This window comes from Pantherophis guttatus, chromosome 13 (genome assembly GCF_059756535.1).
Source record: "Pantherophis guttatus breed Tessera chromosome 13, ASM5975653v1, whole genome shotgun sequence".
NCBI lineage: Eukaryota > Metazoa > Chordata > Lepidosauria > Squamata > Colubridae > Pantherophis > Pantherophis guttatus.
The window spans coordinates 3926062-3948061 of record NC_142075.1 but is presented as its reverse complement, the minus strand read 5'-3'; the positions used below and the strand labels follow the sequence as shown (position 1 = coordinate 3948061).

General features: G+C 41.8%; 1 protein-coding gene and 1 long non-coding RNA gene across 7 annotated transcripts in view; one reads left to right on the top strand and one right to left on the bottom strand.

Moving 5' to 3' along the window:
- Positions 1 to 1893: 1893 nt before the first annotated feature.
- LOC117676186 (uncharacterized) lies at positions 1894 to 21497 on the bottom strand. Its single transcript, XR_004594366.3, has 2 exons — positions 20494 to 21497; positions 1894 to 5795 (listed from the first exon to the last, which is right to left on the bottom strand). It is a non-coding gene; the product is annotated as an uncharacterized LOC117676186 (long non-coding RNA).
- The window catches only part of PIAS1 (protein inhibitor of activated STAT 1), a 73793-nt gene continuing 72962 nt past the window's right edge, over positions 21170 to 22000 (top strand). For 2 of the 6 annotated variants that reach the window (XM_060694748.2, XM_034435482.3), the window contains exon 1: positions 21391 to 21534. In XM_060694748.2, the coding sequence (XP_060550731.2) occupies positions 21406 to 21534 (129 nt within the window). In that variant the 5' untranslated portion in view covers positions 21391 to 21405. Of the gene's footprint in view, positions 21274 to 21390; positions 21535 to 22000 lie in introns of those variants that run through there. The other 4 variants (XM_087877917.1, XM_087877914.1, XM_060694749.2 and 1 more) reach the window with 3 other exon arrangements.

The following is a 22000-nucleotide window of genomic DNA, read 5'->3' as shown; positions in this document are numbered from 1 at the left end:
GTTTGTGGGGGCAATAAGCTGGCTTTGTATAAAATATACAAAAGGATGAAGGCTATTGCTTAACGCATTGTAAGCCGCCCTGAGTCTCCGGAGAAGGGCGGCATATAAATCAAATTTAAAAAAAAAGATCCCTTCCAGCTCTATGATTCTATGAAATAATAAAACAAAACCCTGATATAACTGGAGACAGGACTTTTAGCTTGAGTCCCAGGTAGACATGTCCATGTCCACTAAGGTCCCCATCAGAGGCTTTTATATCCCTACAATTGGAGGTGGGCAGAAGTTCCTGAGAGTTTGAACTCACTCCCATGTTTCATCTCTGAAGCTAAGGAAGACCTGAGTACCTGAAGGCTCTCCTCTTGATAGTTCTGGGGCAGCTTTCTCCAAATGTGCGTCCTCCAGATATCCCAAGAAACAATTCCACTCCCTGCTGTCTGGAAATATAGGGCAGGAATTCTTTGTGTCCTAATACATTCACTTGTGGTATGCTTTTTAATTGAAAGGCAAGGTAGAATGGAATTGTTTATATAAGCACAACATTCCTTTCCTCTTATTGCTGGCAGGGAGGCAGATCTAGAGAAGGAGATGAATTTAAGATGAGAAGTTCAGAAATGAACTTAGGGCTGGTCTTGTTGTCTAGAACTAGATGAAGTGCTGGACACTTCCCAGTCCCCCACTTGAGGGCATTGAACCTTAAATCAATGAGTGAAAGAAAGCTAGCTGTTTCATCAGATCTGTTTTAAATCAAGTCAATGTTGTTTTTATTGATTGATTGAGTCAGGAGAGTACAAAGTGATCTTTCTCTTTGATTTTTATCTTTGCTTACAATAGCAGCTTCTAAATTTTAGGGCAGATCCCACCAATTGTTTTCTTGACTTGCTTTCTTCAAATAAATGGAGGAGGAAGTACAATACTCTAGCCGCTCAATTGGGCAATCTTTTGATTTTGGCAACCAGAGTTAGCATTTTATTTGACAGACCAATGACCCCCAGCCAGAGGTGGGTTCTGGAGAACCGGTAGCAGAAATTTTGAATAGTTTGGAGAACCGGTAGTAAAAATTCTGACTGGCTCCACCCCCATCTATTCTCTGCCTCCCAAGTCCCAGCTGATCAGGAGGGAATGGGGATTTTGCAGTAACCTTCCCCTGGAGTGGGGAGGGAATGGAGATTTTACAGTATCCTTCCCCTGCCATGCCCACCAAGCCATGCCACGCCCACCAAGCCACACCCACAGAACCGGTAGTAAAAAATTTTGAAACCCACCACTGTCCCCAGCTGAAAGAAGTGACAGGACATATAAGCACAACTAGGTTACCCACCCCCAGGGGGGCATTATGGGGCAAAAAAGCAGAGATTTTGTTTTTGTTTTAAGCTTTCCTAAGCTTATTTTACTGTTTTTGTTTCTTTCATCCTCCAGATAGCAGGAAACTAGGATGCTAATAATGGCAACTCTGATTAGGAGGTGCTCAACGAGTTACATCTAGTTCTGGGAGCTCAGATGGCCAACTGCTGATGTTCAGCTCCAATCCAAGGCAGGTGTACTCAATAAATGGAATATTTCAGCAAAGATTAATTGTTTGGGAGTGCAATTTATTTGAGATGACATTGAAACCTGACAGTTGCCTTGAACTGCATCAAAGCCTGCCTTCCCCACTATCTCTTCCTATGACTGACAGCCAGCACTATCGCGGATGTCACCATACAATTGTTCCAAAGCAGAGATAATCAAACCAGCACTCCTGTTGCATCAAGTGGCAGCCCAAGTAACCACCAGAGCACAGCAGAAAGAAAAGCTGCCAGTTAGGCACAATGTAGCCTCCGCCTTGAGCCAAAGAGCCAAAGGCTCCAGATTATGAACACACGCCACGATTCAAAAGCAGCAGGACATTTCAGATTCATAAAGACATTGCATTTAATAAAACGGCAATTCTAATGGCCCTCCCTTCAAAAAGACATTGAAAGCTATATTGCCCTTTGTGCATCTGCTAAATGGAGACAGGGGAGAACACCGGGGCTACTTCAGATTGTAGCCGAGCTGTCAGCACCCTGGAGAGGATCTCTATGGACTTTATTGTAGAAATCCCTGAAAGCGCAGGGAATATCATAATCTGGGTGGTGACAGATCTTTTTCAAAACAAGTGAACTTTGTCCCTTGCCAATAAACACCCACGGCACGGGGACTTGCTAAGCTGTTTTAAATCACATCTATCGGCTACATGAAGCACCCCAGCACATCATATCTGATAGTGGGATTCTAGAGGGCCTTTTTGGACCTATTGGCTACTGACCAGGGATTTAGTTCTAGTCATCATTCGCAAACAAATGGAGGGTGTGAACAAGTGAACTCAGTTCTGGAACAGTACCTTAGATGTTTCATAAACTATCAACAAGACAACTGGACGGACCTTTTACCGTTTGCAGAAATGACTTACAGCAATTCTGTACGTAGCAGTACTGCTTTCACCCCTTTTCGAGTTGCATCGGGTCAAGATTTCAAGCCTATGCCCAAGTTACCCACCCAGGACCCAGTAATCCCCTTACTGAAATACTGGATTGGCCAGCTGTAGAATACCTGGTCGGTTATACATAAAGCACTCACTGAAGCTCAAGAGGCCTATAAATGTCAACTGGACAATAAAAGAATTGAGTCAAAGAAGATTAATATGGGGGTATGAGTATATCTTTCCACACAATACTTACAGTCATTGCAACCTTCTAAGAAGTTAGGACCCAGGTTTGTTGGACCTTTCCTGATTAAACGCATTATTTACCCTGTTGCAGTAGCGTTAGACCTACCCAAGTCCCTCCTTAAGGTCCAACCTGTTTTTCACTGTAGTCTATTGAAACCTGAGGTGTCTTTTCCCCTGAGGCCAGCTCCTCTGCCTGTTCCTCAACCCTTCATGATAGAAAGAGATGAACATTTTGAAGTTAAGGAAATTTTGGACTCCCGTAAACATCAAGGGACCCTCAAATACCTGATGGCATGGAAAGATTTTCCTCTGCCCAAAATGAATTGGTTAACCACCACCATGTTAGAGCCCCTAAATTAATCAAACAGTTTCACAACTAATACCCTGACAAACCTAAATGAAACTAAATATTTTCTTTTTCTTTCCTATTTATTATGTTATGTGTTATAGGTATAAGCCATCCTTCTTTTAAGGGGGGGAAGCATGTCAGGTCCTCTGCTGGGACACTGCCATTCTGATGTGGGGAGGCGGAGGTTATTGGGCTGCATTCTCTACATGCTGTAACTTTTGCTGTAACTGCGTGGGATTTAGGGAGAGGGGCTATCTTGAAGACAGATGGGCTTCCTCCCAGCTGGTTCCAGCCTGCGCCCTGCAGATGAATTTCTATCAAGCTAACGTCTCGGAGTTCTCAAAACACCTATGTGGAACTGTATTGGCTGCCGGTGGACTGGTGAAGAGGGGTGGGGTTTGAATGGGGAACAATAGGTTAACGCTTTGAGTGGGAACTTCAGATTCCGCCTGAATTCTCTGCAATCACTTTCTCTCAGTAAAAGTTCCTTTTCATAACTAACTGTTTCAGGAGTCATGCTTTCCTGAGGGGACAGCTGGGGCGGGTCCTTACAATAACATTAGCATTTAGGCTTATATACCGCCCCATAGCTCTTTATAGAACTCTCTGAGCAGTTTACAATGTAAGCAACAATCTGTTGCTTACATTTTATGGACCTTGGAAGGATGGAAGGCCGACTCAACTTTGAGCCCCATCAGGATTGAACTCCAAGCTGTGGGCAGAGTTTATCTGCAATACTGCATTCTGTCTGCAATACTGCACCACCAGGGCCCCCGTGTGAGAATAGGGCTGGGAATTGCAGTTCAGCAACAAAACGTCAAAATGCCAGCTACTGGCTTGGAGTTTAACATTCTAGCCTTGTGGAACAATCTTTAGCTGCACTCTTGATTTCTGCCAGAAACTAATGAAGCTGTATTTCCTTATTTAGAGAGAGGGAAACAGTGGTCAATGTTTGAACCATTTGGCTGCTTCAAAGTGCTGTTTTTCAGGCTGGACTCTCATCTGTCCTTTTGATTTCACCTCGCAGCTGACTGGAGTTTTGCTTTAGAGTCACTGTGTAAGAAATGTGAAGCCTAGGCTAAACACCAAATTATGTGGGGAACCCCAAGCACACTCCTAGTGGAAGGAAGAGTCCTCTTTACTGGAGCTGACCTGTTGATGTAGCAGTTCAACTACGTAGTTCAGCCATCTCCAGAGTCCGAAGCTGTACATTTCACTGTGAATTTATGAGGCCATTCAGTGTCACAGTTGGGGCTTGGCAATATTTCTCATCCAAAGGGTGGGAGAGGGAAAAAAAGCACATAATAATTAAACCTCCCTAATAAAAATTCCAGACCAGCAATTCTTGCCAAGTTTCCCTTAGGAGGCCAAATTAGCAGCTGCTTTGAAATTTCTAGCCTGGGAGGTAGAGGCTAACATTTTTAATCAAGGAAAGGATATGTTGGACTCTTTTAGAAGACCTCAATATTTCACCCTTAATGAAAAATAAAAATAAAACGGCCTCTTGATTAATTAGTTCTTGTAATTTGAAATTTAATTCCAGCAGAGTGAATTTCTGAGAGAGAGGCTGAGGTGCATTTGTTAGAAGACAAAATCTCCACTCGGTATAGTTTCTTTCAGAGCCATGGATGTGTGTGTGGGGGAGAGGGGCAGGGGAGATGGGGAAGAGGGAATTCTGTACATGCTCTGAAAAACTACAACAATGGGGATAATTAGTCACTGTCCCCAGATTTAAAAAAACATCAAAAATTGCTCAAAATCTCTGGTTCTTGAGCCCATGTGAGATGTGGATATGGACTGGAACAGTTTCAAATGGTATCCATTTGGCAACTATGATATCAACAAAAGTCTCCACTACCCATTCCATACAGAGCCATGGACCTTCTAAACCAGGGGTCCTCAAACTTGGCAGCTTTAAGACTTGTGGACTTCAGCTATGCTGGCTGGAGAATTCTGGGAGTTGAAGTCCACAAGTCTTAAAGCTGCCAAGTTTGAGGACCTCTGTACCAGGGTTTGACTTCCTGCTGCATCACTGGCAGAAACTGAAGTGGAACATAATGTAGCCCGATGCTTTTGGCATGCTGATTATCATTAATGGAACAGAGGGGTTGAAACCTCTGGATGCCCTCCAGCCAAGAGAGAGAGGCAGACTGATCCCCACTGGTCATCAGAATTCTCTTTCAGTCTTAGCCATTCCTCTTCAGAATGGGTTCTGGTTTGGCTATGGTTCACATCCAAACTGCCTTCCAGATTGCTCATTGTTGCCTCCAGAGAGGCTGATGTTTCTTTCTGACTATTTGACATTATTTTTTTTTTACAATCTCCCTTCGATTTTTCTCTTCAAAGATCAGAAGACATTTTGTTTTTTTGAGGTGAAATACAAAATGAGGCTTCGTGTTTTGTGGCAAAAGGCAACTGGATTTGCTGTTGAATCTCTTTCTTTGACAATAGGAACAGCTTTCCCCAGTGCATTTGAAGAAAGACAGCTAGCTCAGAGGCTTTGGAGTCGTTTCCCAGCATCTGTTGCTTGAGACAACTGTGCAATTCTTCCCAACGAAAGGGCTGGCCATTCCTTTCCTTCTTTTTATCTGCACAGCACTCACTGTTTCTTGGCAAAACATAAATGATCAGCAGAAATCCTTCTTTGTATCCAAGTCTTGGGGATTGCTCTCTAAGCGTGTTCTCATAAGCACGGAATTCTGCCTTTGCTCTCTAGCAGCCCAGCAGGAGCTCTCTGGCCAAGGTTTTTGCAGTCCTCTGGAGACAGAAAGTAATAAAACGTAATTAGGCACCTTAGCTCTTCTATTACACCATGTTACTTTATTTAGTTGCCAACGGACTCTGTACTTTTATTTTTGTTCAGAACTTGTTATTTTTGCCCATCCTTAAACATATCCTAAATATAAAGAAAGGTAGTGGATTGTTATCTTTTGTATTTATAACATTACAGTACATACTTTATATTGTCCGAGTACCTGAAAGGAATGGGAATGGAGATATTCATCCTTTCCTGGCATCTAGACAAGTGTTGCAAACATTCTAAAGCAATGGGATGATGAATATTTTAAATTCTAAAAACCTGGTGATAAAATTATTTTCCATTTTGGCTTTATTGCCAGATTAGTGACCCTCATCCAACTATTGGGTTGATTAACCACGATACCAATGTTCCCTGTTGTCCTCTCAACTCCGATTTCACATTTCTACCCTCTTTCATCTTACCCCCAACAGTTCTTCTTTCAGAGTGGCTTATTTCCCTGCTTTGTCCTGCAGACCACAGCTGATGTTCTCTGTCACGCTCGATAACCTTCTGAGGTCAGAGGCTGCTCTGCGGCATGACCTCCTACCTCCCTTTGATCACACACTGCAAAATAGGACTCAGAGGTTGTTCTGGTACCAGATCAATTGTACTCTCAGAGGTGTACTAGAATGTTTGCCTTTGGAAAATCAGGGGATGCTACTTTGACACATTGGTTGGGGAAAATGCTGGGATACTCCTGGATACCTAATGCAGTTGAAATATAAGAGACCAGAACTGTTTATGATGCTTCCAAAGGCTAGAATATCCGACCCACTCCAGCTCACACAAAATGCATGTGCAACCTGGCACACATAGTTATTAGAGCAGCAATAATATCTGAAGAAGCTCAACTTAGGACATGCAGTTCTTGAGCTCAACTTTTATTGGAACACGGCTATTATAATATTTTAGCAGATTGCAGCACCTGACCAAGCAAGTAGGCAATGTTGCACAAGAGATTTCTGGGAAATCTGAGGGCTGTGCATAATCTGAGAAACTAAAAGAAAAAAAAAACCAATCCCCAAAGAAAGCAATGGCAAACTTTTACTTGATCATTGCCAAAAACCCAGCGTGGCTTTATCCATCATTTGAGTTTGACTCATGGATGCCTTTACTGAGCAGAATAATGCAAATGGAAATGCAAACTGCTGAAGTGTCGAAATGAAACAAGCCAAAGTGGCCAATAGTTGCACAGTTAGAAGGTATTCCAAACTGCCAATGGGATGACGGAGCCCACATGAAGCAGCCTGCAGGAAGGTGGCCCCTTGACTAGTTGGGCACTCGAACTGTTGGAAATCCCAGCTGGAAAAAAAAAGTGTTAAATTCTTACATTAGGAAATAAATGAAAAATCAATACTATTTTTCAAAATTCTGGGAAGCTTCCTTCTGCCCTCCATTGAGTGAAGAGGTGGGGGGAAAACCCTTCTTGCTGAGCAAGTGTCCAAGAAACTAAAGCTGTGCTCAAGAGATCAAATAATCCAGAGTATTTCAGCAAGTGAGCTTTCAGAATGCAAAGATGAAAGATATACAAAAGCTGAGCAAGAATGGCCACCTTTGCCCACCTGAATCTTCTCTGGCTCTGGAGCTCAGTCACAGACTTTTCAACAAGAAAGCCCTGAAAGTGGTTCTTCTCCCTTCCGTTCTAAAGCCACCAGCTACAAGAACTGCACTTTGCAGCAGGAACATCCATGAGAGGGAGGGGTAATAAAAATTCAGGATGGAGGCTACAACCTTGCAATTAAAGCCTTGCTCCTTTTTACATGCATTGTTTATCTTTCCGACCTTCTGCCAGATGCCTCTGCTGTGCACCTTCCCTGCAGAGATGAAAAGCCAGTTGCAGGTTTCTGCCTGTTTATGTACACATGTACTTTGGAGACAGTAAATAACATAGGGATAGTCACAAAGTGGGCATTCTTAAAGCTGTTTTAGCCATAATACAAACTCCCTTAGCTCCTCTTCTTTAGAAATACCTGTCATCTCAGGTGACAATGGCTCTAAAGCGGGGGTGAAATGCTTCCGGTTCAGACCGGATCGGGCGATCCGGTAGCGATTGTGGCAGGTGGTTTGGAGAACCGGTAACAATGGTGGTGCGAGGCTCCGCCCATCCGCCCGGGTATCATTACTTCCTGCTTTTAAAAGTAAAAGTAAAAAAAAAAGATGGCCACGCCCACCTAATGTCAGGCTTGGCTCCGTTCAAAATTCAAGAAAGGAAAACCCCAGCTCCATGTTGGTAAAGAAAAGTACTTTTACTGAGTATGAACTGAATGCAGTGAAAGAAAAGCAAAGTCTGAGGCGATAGGTGTGAAAATTACATATTGAAAGCATCCCCCAAATCTCTCCCCCCACAGACCCAGGTTGAACGTCCAATCCACATCTCCCCAAGGTGTCATGTGGGGTACTTCTTTTGGCGGCCCCATCTATCTGGTCTGCCGGGACGGGTGACCTTGACAGTTATCAGCTCTCTCTGCAGCTGCTAAAAAGACAGTGAGAATTTTCCTCCCTTTTCCGAGACATCTCCACCAGCTCACTTCCCCCCCTCCCAAATACCTACAATGCCTCCCCCCTCCCGTTACAATGGTAGCCGAAAGCAAGCAAGCATCATGAGGCTGACACCCAGTCACATTACCCCCCCACCAAGCCACTCCCACAGAACCGGTAGTAACAAATTTTACATTTCACCACTGCTCCAAAGGCCCCGAGAGCCTTCTGGAACCTCATAAAAGCTAGGCTTTGGGAATTGAACAGCGTGGTTACATTGGCATAGCTTTCTAAAATTATATTATGCTGTAGTATTATTATTACATATTGATATTAAAGTGCCTTATTAATTTTGGATGTTGTTCATTGCCTAGGGACCTAGTTAATTGAGGTGATAAATAAATCCTGTTGATAAAATCAATAATTTGCAAACTGACTGACTAACTGAAAAAACTCTTTTTTTCCCAGTCAGTTCAGAAATGAAAGAAATTACCTCAGATGATAAATTTCATTTCAGGTTGGTTACTATGCAAAAGAATAAACAGATGTAAATGCTACATCAAGAAGAGCAATAAATGAAGAACCTCTACAGTCAAAAAACCTTTAAAGGAAGATCCCATTATAAGACACCGAGTTACAATTTTCAAGCTATGGTTACCTCTGATTCAGCTTTTGTCTTGAATCAGAATAATGGCTTTTAATCACACTATGGATTTATAGCACAATGTTTATATGATATTATTATATCATATAAAGAGCCATGGTGGCATAGTAGTTAGAATGCAGTATTGCAAGCTAATTCTGCCAACTGCCAGCAGTTTGATCCTGACTGGCTCAAGGCTGACTCAGCCTTCCATCTTTCCAAGGTTGGTAAAATGAAGACCCAGATTGTTGGGGGAAATATGCTAAGTCTGTAAACCACTTAGAGAGGGCTGTAAAACACTATGAAGCTGTATATAAGTTTAAGTGCTATTGCTATTGCTATTAATCCTGCTTTACGAATGACCACTGAAATAGTGCATTTATTTTCCCTTTGATCCTACTGCTTATACAATCTTCCATATAACTTAGTTCTCAAAACATTTATGATGTAATACATCTGTTAATCTTTAATGTATCACAAAACTCTTTGTAATTTTCACATGGAATTCAGATCAATGATGTATCCCTCTTTTTTAATATATAACCTCACCATAGTATTTCAGGTATTATGGCTTCTTAAAGCCAATGAGTAAAACTTTGCCAGAGGAAAAATATTTTTCTTGGTTATCAGTTCCTAGTAATTTGTTTTATAGGATAAGAATATAACATTATGTTCTGTAACAGCAGAGTACTGATAAGCATGCTGTAATTAACTGACAGTGTATAATTAACTGACAACTATTTACCTACAGTATATTTGTTTGAGGGACAGATTGTCCTGAACACACTTGTACTCTTAAATCAGACCCCAAATCATGGAAAAATCTTACATTTCAGCTGTGTGTGTGAAAGGTCACTATTTCTCATCAAGTTGGTCTCCATTTACCTTCCTCTCTCACAGTGAATTGGTAACCCTAGTGCTTCTCAGCATAGGAGTTATTAGTTCCTTACAAATTTCAGGTTCATATTGGTTCCAAGATTATCATCCTATCCAAGGACAAAATGCTTTTTAGTTTAGCAGTCTGTTGGAGCAAACAGCTCAATATTTAGGCTCTGCGAGAACAGATACTGCTCTGCACACTGCAGAGCAGTAACTAAGAAGTCTGATTTTAAGAGATTTATTTTCCATCTTCACTGTTATTAGATATTGGGTATATTCCAAGTTGGAAGGACTAATAGTTTTTGGCAGTATCTTGCTCGAATGCCTAAACTTGTTTTATTTATCTTTTTGTTGTTTCTGATCTCATTTAGCAAATATTTAAAGCAACTACAAAGCAAAATTTATATTTAAAGATGGTAGGAAAGAGTGGGCACCCTACAATGATGTCCCATTATAACAATTTCAGTTTTGTAAAGTAACCACCGTCCTCAGCTCTAAACTCAGAAGTGGTAAACCATACAGTGAGGTTTGCTATGAATTTAGTGACAGGATGTACAACTAACTGTGCAGAGCACAATTTGGATTTTCTGATTCATACACCTACATCTCTTAAAATAAACAGTTTACATTTAGGGGAAATTATGGTCAACAGGAATAATCTTCAACTATTAATATTTCTCATCTGTCCCATGAGAAATATGGGCACATTCTTCTAGTGAGCACTGTAGCAGTTCTGTGAAACTGAATGTGAAAATCAATAATGATTTGAAAGAATTATATTTTCATGTGAGAGGTAAGGATGAGTGTACTTTTTGCTTTTGCTACTACATTGCACAAACACACATTTATATCAACCATGCTTCCAATCACTGTTGAGAATAACTGTCAGGTCTACTACAAGAACCATAAAATAAAATACAGAGAAACCAAGCATAAAGAGTTCAGATTTTTTTTAAAAAATCAAGAAATTGCTGATAATAGAGGTGTAGTTTGTTATTATTCTTGTTATTATTCTTCCTTTCAAGGAGGAAACTGAATTCCACTGAAGTATAAGAAAATACATTTGAATTGGAGGCAGAATCTAAGCTGTGGTACGACAATTTACTATTTATATATGCCCACACCATGAAGATAAATTTCAAGTTTTGGAGATGGCTTGTATGCTGGTTGCTGGTGAAAACAAACTGGTCTATTGCTACGACACTGCATGTTGTTTCCCTCATTGTTCTCATCTCTACTGCTTTGTTGCCAGTGTAAACTTGTCTCAACATTTTCTAAAACTTTCCTTTCTAAAAAACAGGGGGCAGGGAGGTGTAGATGAGCAAGTGGAATGAAGAATGTGACTCGTTCTGTATCTAGAGACAAAAGGAGAGGCAAAGCAGCATTTCTGAAGGAAAGTGAAGATTACAGGAGGTTGGAAAAAAGTGCTGGATTCATATTTTTAGAGAACTTGAGGATAAAAAAAATAAAAGCAATGGTTAAACTTCCCTCCATGCTCTAAGTCATATGGAATTTTGGCTGAGCTGAGAACACAATCTTTTGCTGGGAATTGTTAAGACCTATTATCTTAGCAAGTGTGCTGTTAAAAAAAGTGTAGAACCCAGTCTGTAGGCAAAGCATCTCTCTGCCTCCTTTTATTTCACTTATTTAAGTATAGCCTTTGTGAAGAAGTTCAAAGAAGTGCACACAGCATTTCTTTACTTGATCTTAAGGCAGAGCAGTGTGAAGTAGTTCTGCGATTCAAAAGTTACAGTTACTCCAGGCTGAACTGCCTGCCACACAGTTGTTAAAGACCAGGAGCCTGGCAAAGGGGAAACAAAGGCAGCATGGCAACTATAATTCAGAATGACAAACATGACTGATAATATCATCTTTTAACGACCCCATAATTCCTTGCAAGGTGGAGTTTGGGCAACTGAATGGAGCTAGCAGAGTGTTTACTGGCCGGATGCCCTTCCTGTCGTCAATGCAGAGTTTTGTTTGGCAGATATATTCTCATTGTGCCCAGAGAGAGAAATATCTGCCTCTACCTAGGATCAAACTCACAGCCTCCTGATTGTGAGGTGAGAGCTCCACTTCTAGGCCACCACACCACTCCATGCACAATAGATATATGGCTGGTGCTAAATGATTGAGCATGAAGAGATTCAAATCCAGACTTTTAAGAGCTTATCACGCAAAGGTCTCAGACTGGATATTAGAAATGAACAGTTTGAAGTTGAAGATATGGTCTCCCATCCAATCAGATGGAGACCATGCCTTCGACTTTCTAGCTGCCATTTATTAAGCCACTGTGAAATTTCCAGTATCAATCGAGATCTAGTATGTATCTTAATCTCATTCTGAGAAACTATTACAGACCATTTCATTTTAACTTTAGACCTCCAGTGGGTGCTTCTGCTTCACCAGCCTACTGTGCTGATTCCAGTGAAAACCTCAATTCTTTTCAAGTTGGGTATTCTATTGATTTTTTAAGAGTGCCTATTTGAATGCTATGACTTAATTAAGGGGATTATATGAAATATAGATGCAATGACTGCAGAACATCTCTCTCACACCAGGTTTCCCTTGTGGTGGGTGATCATGGCTCTGTAGAAGGAAACATTGATATGGGCATTTGCATCAGAACTGATTTACTGTTGGTTTCAGGGCCTAGCAGGATGGTGACATTCTGGGATGATCTCAAGCTAGGAGGCCAAAATGCAACAACTATTTGATGTCCAATTTTGTAGTGAAGGCATTTATTAATCTTTTAGCATTATGGATGCTCTTTTTCCATGGATTTTACTCAGAATAATAATTCTGTTTTAATTATTTGTGCTTATTATCTGGTTGCTTTGGGTGCCTGAATACATTTTTATCGAGAATTCAACCCCAATTAACCTGCTTGTCTGGTTTTAGTACTTCATATTTTTTTTAAAAAAATGAAGCAAAAGTGAAAGATTTATAAGACCTGAAGAGAACCCGGAGTCCTGAGAATGAGAAAAGTCAAACTGCTACTTGTGTTACATTATTTTATTTCATCCTTTGCCTTTTCTACCACACAGATAAATGGGGGTGCTATCCACTCTGGTTATCCCTCTTTCCCTCAGGAACTCTATATACAGTCTGTGGGGATATCTTAGCTATTCCATGTAATTCCATTTGAAATTTTAGATACCAAATGTTAATCCCCTGGCCACGTAAGGCCAATTATTCATGAACAATTCAAACCCTGAACTGAATGTTCACTTATACCAAAGCAAGGGTGTCCAAGAGAAGGGTGTTTTTGTAAAAAATCAAGATGGCGGCCTTGGTCATGCAATCAGAGCCCCACCCCAGTTTTTATGTGATTTGTAATGCATGTAGAAAAGGGTTTGATCTCAAGCTTTGGCCATCTTGAGTTTTTGAACCCATCCTGTTTATGCTCCTACAACATTGTGTGAAACTGCTTCTATGCTCCTTGATAAGGCAGCTTCTAAATCTACTAATCAGAGTTTGCTACTCTGTCTCGCATTTAATTACACAAACATCCACTTATGGACTCACCTCTTCTCAGAGTCCTGTGGCTGACCCAATCTATCACGTAAAAGCCGGAGATGCCATTAAAGCAGCAGAAGCTGATTACAGCAAAACTGATTAGACAAGCAAAATGCCACTGTAAGCATCTATTTTAAGCCTTCATTATTTTAGTTACTAATATCACAGAGTATCTGGGTATAAGCCAGACATTCTTCTCTTGGTCACAGAACACACATTCAGCACACAATGACCCAGACTTGATTTATAACCTCCTTAAACATTGAGAATTGTCAAATATATATATTCTCATGTTTCTGCAAGGCATAATACCACATGAAAATGCAATAAAAACTGAAACAGAAAAAGATCTAAATTGAAAAAGGCAGCACTGCTAATTATATGGCAATAATTACCCAAAAATTGTATTTGTGCAATTGTGGATGCTACTAATTTTGAACTTTCTTTGGATTCCCTCCCTGAATCCAGAGTTCCATTGAACACTGTTCACTGTCTCAGCTGATAGAGGGAAATCTGTCATTGTACTCATCTTTTTTTTTTTTTTTAATTTGATTTATATGCCGCCCTTCTCCGGAGACTCAGGGCGGCTTACAATGCGTTAAGCAATAGCCTTCATACTTTTGTATATTTTATACAAAGTCAGCTTATTGCCCCCACAAACTGGGTCCTCATTTCACCTACCTTAGAAAGGATGGAAGGCTGAGTCAACCTTGAGCCTTGGAGAGATTCGAACCTGCAGAAATTGCAGGCAGCTGTGTTAATAACAGGGTGCTTTAAACCACCATACTACCAAGGCTCTTCTCATCTGCTCCACATCCCATCCACTCTCTCACAAAACAAACAACAGGAGTTAGTTATGAATTCACACTTGACTCTGACTAGTTTTTATGTTATGGAAAAAGAAAGCTTAGCCACATTGAAAGGAAGCGTTAATTATATGGTTCAATTAACTGCTGTCACTAATCCCCCTTCGGCAGTTTTCTGATCTTGTGATGTTTTGCTGTTCTGTTGGCATTTCAAAGGAAACGTGAACCAGGAATATTTGGGTTTAATAAGTTCATGTTTGTAATCATTTCCTGAAACAATTGTGAAATTCTCCTTCCAAAATGGCAAAGCATATCTCCATCCAGAGTGAGTGGGTGGGAAGCATATGAGAATGCAAAGTTATCTTTAAACTTGGGGAAAGTGACAAAAAGTTAATTGCCACATGATTATTCTTAATTATTCTGATGTTTGAAGGTTTGCACACAGTGAACAGAGTCACTCAAGCCCAACTTCAGGATGTATGCAGCTATGTTAGAAGAGCACTGCCACGTTCATCTGACCTCAGCATCCTGTTTCCCACAATGGCTAATCAAACTGAATGTATAGAGGAGAAATGTAATAGGTCTCTATGACCAGTGTCTCTTGCTGGCTTGAATTTCCATTCTCCCTGGTCCAATTGGCTTCCTTCTTCTCGGTCACATTCGAACAGCATGATGCACATAAAAAGGTGGAAGGCTTTGGACATGTGGTTGCATCTGCTATCTTAACTTTTTTTTTGACCCCCTCCATTTCCTATGGACAAACTGCCACTGTGGCCTCTTCACACAGACATTCACACTCTGTGGACCCATTTGCATTATGGCTCATGCAACAACATACCACCTGCAGTGGCTATCTCCTTCCCCAGCAGGCTTAAACTAATATAAGATGCATGACATTCTAGCATCCTTGGAGCACAATTATAATTTACATAGAGGGAGGAGTTCTTACCTTCTCTCCAGCTGTATGTTATAGTCCAGATGGAAGGAATTTTCTTTCATGAAAACTTCATTAAGGGCAAATGAAGCTATCCTTCTGGATGGAGTAACAACTTCAGGAGGTAAGAGGGATTGACTTCCAAGTAAATATAGGATGAAAATTGTACTTACTTTTAATGTTATTACTGGAGAAGCATAAATTATCAACCAATCATATTAGGTTAAATTCCTGTATTACAGCTAATCCATTGAATTGTTTTGAAGAAAATGTGTAAATTAATATTTTCCCCATCTCTTAAGGGATAGAGATTCATATTATATTAATAACATTGCCAAACAAGGTTGGGGAAGAGAGGCTATAAATGTTAGCATACGTTGATTGATTAGTGTATTGTATCCTAATAAAACAAAGAGGTTTATGGTCAGTGACTAGTTGTTGACTTTCTTAATAAACCTTTGGAGATGTTTTGCTTGCATGGGATTGCAATTAAAAAGTGACTAGATAGCTTATTCTTTAAAATTCGTGTTTTAAGCTGCCTTGCATTTTTTTTGCTGTAAAACCTCAATGCTTTTCTTTTGTTTTTAGGCAGATGAACCTTCTTGCAAGTTTACATTTCTAGTCGCTGGGAGGGGAGGTTTCAGTTAAATTGTTCCTTTTTTCGCTTGTCATCTCGTAGCTTAAGCTGTCAAGATGAAAGGCCACACAAGAAGATTTAACACATATAATACCTGTGACAATTAAATGCATCACAGTAATTAGTATTTACTATACAAATGACATTCATATCCCAAGCTTTAATTAACGGAAAGAAAAAAAATCTGTAAGAAAACATATTTACCCATCACTATTATTTCCCAAAATCTAATTGGCTACAACACTTATTAAAAATGTGAAAGCAACTGCTGATCTGTCCCCTAGGATTGTGCTAGCCACAGAAGGGCTACTTTGCACTGAAAATTGCAAAGCTACAATACAATCCTACATATTGCAAAGTGGTAAACGTGTTTTCTTAAACACCTCAGTTGATTCAGTGCATTGCAATCCTAGTAAGTAGGTTATTTGTGGTTTTATGCTTTTACCCTTCCATCCTTCCGAGGTCGGTAAAATGAAGACCCAAAGTGTTGGGGGCAATAGGCTGATTCTGTAAAACCACTTAGAGAGGGCTGTATATAGCGTGGAGCAGTATATAAGTCTAAGTGCTATTGCTATTAGGGAACCAGATCTTGAGATTATAAATGTTAGAGTGGCTCATAACTGCAAATAGATATGGTTAGGATGATTTCTGATAAGAATGACAGATGTTTTAAAAGCATAATTTAAAAGTAGAATTAATATTTAATACCAATGATATCTACCATAAATAACTACTGTCTGTCTTTCATTATATTTATATAGATTAACTACATTATATATTTTATATGTGGCCCAAGACCAAGACAATTCCTCTTCACTCAATGTATCCCAGGGAAGTCAAAAGGTTGGATACACCTCATGTAGACCAAGCAATTCTTTTGAAATCATATCCATGGTATTTTTATGTACAAACTTCCTTCAACAAGGGTGATGGTGTTGCTAATGGCCTTATGGTGTAAGTTTTTCCTTCTCTCTTCATGGACTCTTTTCTATTAGGCTCTTAGTGATGGCTACCAAGATGTTCTCCTTATATCCCTATCTAGAGACATACAGGTAGTTCTTGACTCATCACAAAATCTCCATTGCTAATCAAGAAAGCTGTTATAAGTAAGTTTGGACCCACTTTATGACCTTTCTTGCCACGGTTGCTAAGTGAATCACTGCAGTTGTTAAGTTAGTCAAACAGTTGTTAAGTGAATTTGGCTTCCCCATTGACTTTGCTTGTCAGAAGGTCCCAAAAGGTGATCACATGATCCCAGGACACTACAACCATGCTAGTTGCCAAGCCTCTGAATTTTGATCAGATGACTATAGGGATGCTGCAATGGTCGTAAGTGTGAAAAACAGTCATTAAGTCACTTTTTTTCAGTGCCACTGTGACTTTGGTCACTAAACAAATGGTTAAGTTGACGACTACCTATACAGGTGCTCTAGAAATATCTCCAGAAATTAAAAATAAATTTCCTGAAACTATAGGACAGTAACATTGTCAATCATAGTCCAACAACAAATATATGTATATATATATATATATATATATGTATGTATGTATGTATGTATGTATGTATGTATGTATGTAGAAGAAGCGATAGACATCATGATCTCCGGAACGTTTAAAACTTTTAAACGTTCCGGAGATCGTGATGTCTATCGCTTCTTCTACAACTATACCCGGAACTCGCATCTTTAGGACAATTCTTAATATATATATATTAAGCACGAAGCCGAGAACACCAGCCTGAAGATGACGAATGAGACTTCGTCGAAACGTCGGCAAGACACTTCCAATTTTACGTGGGAGAAGGTTTTTTTGTAGTTCCAGCTCAGTAGAATCACAGCTACTCGGTTCTGGGCTTTTTTCCTTTCTAACACCTAGCAAGCTCTAACTGCTAGGTGGGAGACCTACCAACCAACAAGCGATCTAATCTAATCAATGTTGCCATTGCTCCTGGAAGCACGAAGCCGAGAACACCAGCCTGAAGATGACGAATGAGACTTCGTCGAAACGTCGCCAAGACACTTCCAATTTTACGTGGGAGAAGACCCGAATAACCAAAGACCTATATATATATGGTAACTGAAGTTATGCAATCCTTTTTTATAGAGATTTACAAATTATTTTTTGTCCAATCTATTTTGTCCAATCACTGCTTGGAGCAGTGTTCCTGCAACAATTATGCGAACTGTTTGTAGAAAATTGCTTTATGCGAACTGTTTGTAGAAAATTGACAATCCAAAGGAGATCTGCCCACAGCAGCCTTAAAAAAAATCTACATTTGGCATTCTTCCATTATTTAATGTTGATTTAAATAGTTTTGTCCCTTGAACTGAAAATCAGCAACCTTCATTAGAGCCCAATTTGATTTGAAATGAATGAAACTAAAATTAAACTAAAAATTCTTAGGTAGTTATATGATATGAATGTTGCAGGACAATGTCCTGGTATACTGTGGTTGGGATCAAATTACAAGTCATGTTTTGCTGAATTGTAGCCAGTTAAAAAAAATTAGCACACAGCTCCATATAGCATGCTAGGCCAAAACCAAGCCATATTATGATTTAGAGCAACATGTTAATTCAGCAATCTAATCAGGTATAAATGGGTAACAGTTACATGACTTTTAGGTCCATACATTGAAAAGGATAGAGTCAGAATGTCACACTGTCAGCCGGTATTCGAGAGTGAATGAATGTCAAGTTGGGTCTGATTCTTGATGACAAATGTTCAAAAAGTTTAGTAATGATATGTACCGGTAACTTTTATAAGAACATTCTAATAATCCCTTTGAGCCCCCTCCCCCCCATCCACCTTACCTGTTGTTTTCTTTCTTTCTATTAATTTGTTCAATATGCAAAGGACAAAAATTGTTTCTAGTTGAGGATAAAAAGCCCACATGGGCAAAATAAAGTGGGCAGCTATGTAATCATGCATGTAAAAAAGGGGTGGGTATTAGGGCTGCCTCTGACCAATTCTTAGGAAAGAAAACCCTTGACTCCATAGATTCAGAGAAAAGGTACTTTTACTAAGAAAGAAGTGAATGCAGCAAAAGTCAGGCAAGGTCTGAAGCAAACACATGTGGAAAAGACAAATTGAAAATAACCACAAAGCCCACCCCCCAGTAGCCAGACAGACAGAGTCCAATCATTGGCCAGGAAGATGTTTTGGGAATGTCTCTCGTCCAGTCCAGGAGCTCTGTGCTGCCCTTGTGCATGCCATTCCTAGGACGGTTGGCCTTGAAGATGTTAAACAACCCAAGCTGGCCTCTCTGAGTCCAAGCCTCCCTATCGGTTCTCAGAAATTCCACTCTCAGACCTCCTGCACGCTTCCCCTCCCAAATGCCCATTGCTCCCTCCCTTCCCGTTTCCATGGCAGCTGGCAGCAAGCTTGAAGGAAAGCGATGATGGCCAGGCTGACACTCTGATCTTGTGGGCAGAGATGCCTTGACTTTTTTGCTCCTATCCATCAACACCTGTTTCTAGCACATCATCTGGTTGCATTGTATACCCAAATTGTGCAAATTTCTGTTTTCTGATAGATCAGTTTTCCTTGCAGATTACAAATCCTTAAGGTCTGAAGATCTCTTTTTGGTTTTTCTTGCTGTGGCCCTCATTTATACTTTACCATAGCACAAGGGCTCTAACAAATATCAGTTCCCTTTTTGGCACCCTGATGTTCCTGACATCTCATTCCCAACGAAGTAATGAAACAGCCTGAAATTATCAGGTGAATCGCTATAAAATATATTGTCTTTACCATTTTAACATAGGGCATACATAGTATGCAAACTCCCCAATACATTCTGAGGACATACAGTACTTATTTTTATCCCACTTTTATTTTTATAAATAAGTCAAGGTGCCAAACATAACTAATATTTTTTCCTCTTCCTACTTTTCTCCATAACAACAATCCTATGTGGTTAGTTGGGCTGAGGGAGAGTGACTAACTCCAAGTCACCCAGCTGGCTTTTACATCTAAGGTAGGACTAGAATTCAGTGTCCTGATGCCAACCCTGTTTGAGGTCCTGAAGTCAGAGATTAGGGAGAATTGTGAAAGCTCCCTAGGAAATCTTGGGGCTGTTCTATATATGGCCTCAAACCCCATCTCTCAAAAGCACCCTAGTCCCACTTTCTTGATGTCATCTATTTAATACTTATGGCTTCAAGAGGTTATCTTCCAGGAAGTGCCCCTCCGGCAGCTGCTCTCTAAGCCTGATTTATGATACGTAGAAATACGCTTCCAAAAAGGTAAACATTATTTTTTAAAATGCAACTTCTTGGCCCTGTAATGTATAATGGTGTGATTAGAGATTTCAGCACCCTTTCCCCGCTTTTGGAGAAAAATCATTTTAGCAAGAGATTTTTAAAAAAATCAAACTTTATTTTTTAAAAAAGGCAAGGAATAAGAAGCCCGATTTACCATGTTCTTGGTAGGCCAGAAGATGGTAGTAGTTCAAATGGCAAACAAGGAGAGGGTCCCCATTTCAATTTTAGATTTCTGATCACAAAGAGTGAATTAAAACTCACCGCTGCAATTACATAGAAATTCTATTTGCATGAAGAAATGACAACACAATAAGACTAAACTAAATTTTGACCCAGCTTTAGACTAAATTACCTGAAGGAAAGTCCTCTGCTCCTTTTCTTCCTGGCCACAGCACTGTTGGGGAGATGATGCCCCCCAGAAGGTCTGCCAACCCAGCTCGACCTGTTTCTTTAACAGATTAACAGAGTTGGAAGCAGGGCTGGGTTCTACTTACCTTTACTACCGGTTCGCAACGAGGCTGCTCGCACGCGCGCTCTTCTGTGTTCTGATGACATCAGGGTCAGTGGGCGGAGCATCCCGCCCGTTTTATTACCAGTTCTATAGAACTGGTGCGAACCAGGAGGAACCCACCACTCGTTGGAAGGCAGCATCTAGTCCAAACCCCCCCCCCCGCCCAAGGAGGAGACCCTCGACCATTTCTGACAAATGGCGGTCCAGTCTCTTCTTGAAAGCTTCCAGTGATGAAGCTCCCACAACTTCTGAAGGCAATTTCTGTTCCATTGGTTGACGGTTCTCACTGTCAGAAAATTTCCCCTTATTTCCAGGTTTAATCTCTCCTTGTTCATTTTCCATCCATTGTTCCTTGTCTGGCCTTCAGGTGCTTTGGAAAACAGATTGACCTCCTCCTCTCTGTGGCAGCCCCTCAAACATTGGAAGATTGCTATTATGTTTCCCCTGGTCCTTTCTCTTCACTTCTTGCTCCAGTTTCCTGCAGTTCTCCTGACTCTTTCTCCATCTAGGAGGGGAAGCCTGGCAGAAGAAGGCTGTATTCAGGCGCAGCCTTGTCATAATTGGGGGAAGGGGGTCGTTGAGGTCATTCAGACGAGCCCCTTAACCCATCAGAGGCTGCCCAGCGTCTCCAGGTTGCTCACAGCATCCCTCTGCGGCCATTGGCTGGGGTGCCGTGACGTCACGGAACCTGCCATCCTCTCAAGCGAATGCCCCCGCGGTAAGAACCGGGGCGCGAAAGAGCGTCAGCCAAAGAAAAGGGCAGGTGAGCGATGGTGGGTTTCGCCTCGTCCCGCCCGGCCGTCACCTCCAAGCAGCCCCCCTGGCCCCGCCTCGCCCCTGAGGAGGAAGCTCCCCCTCCCGGGCAGCGGCGTCCCGCCCTGAGGGGACGGACAAAATGGCTGCCGCGCGCGCGCCGCGGATTCAAACGCCGGGCGCGGGGCGGGGGCGGGGGCGGCGATCTCCCGGCGGGGTTCACTGCGCTTGCGCCCCGCGATTCAAGATGGCGGACAGTGCGGAACTAAAGGTAAAGGCGCAGTTGGGAGCCCCCCCCGCCTCCCTCCGCGGCCACTCTCCGCCCCCGCCCCGGGCCCTTTCGGGGGGGCGGCGGGGCCCACGGGGGTGGCGGCGGCGGGGGCGCCTCTGAGGCGGCGGGGTCGGCAGGAGCGCGGAGGAGGGGAGAGGGGCAGGGAGGACTGAGGAGGGCGCCCTCCCCCCGGGCTGCCTGGAGAAAAGACCCCCGGAGCCCCCGGCCGCCTTCGTCCCGCTGCGGGGCTCCCGCTTCCTTCCCCGCGGAAGACCGGGCTGCTCTCCTCCGGGCAGGACGGGGCTCCCCGCGACCGTCCCCCGCCGGAGAGCGGAGCCAGCTCGGGACTTCTTTTCTGCCCCGGCTCTCGGGGCCCAAGTCCTGCCGCAGATGCGGGGAGCCCTCTCGCCCGAGCCTGCCTGCCTGCCTGCCTGCCTGTCTGCCGGCCGCCCCCTCCCTCCCGTCG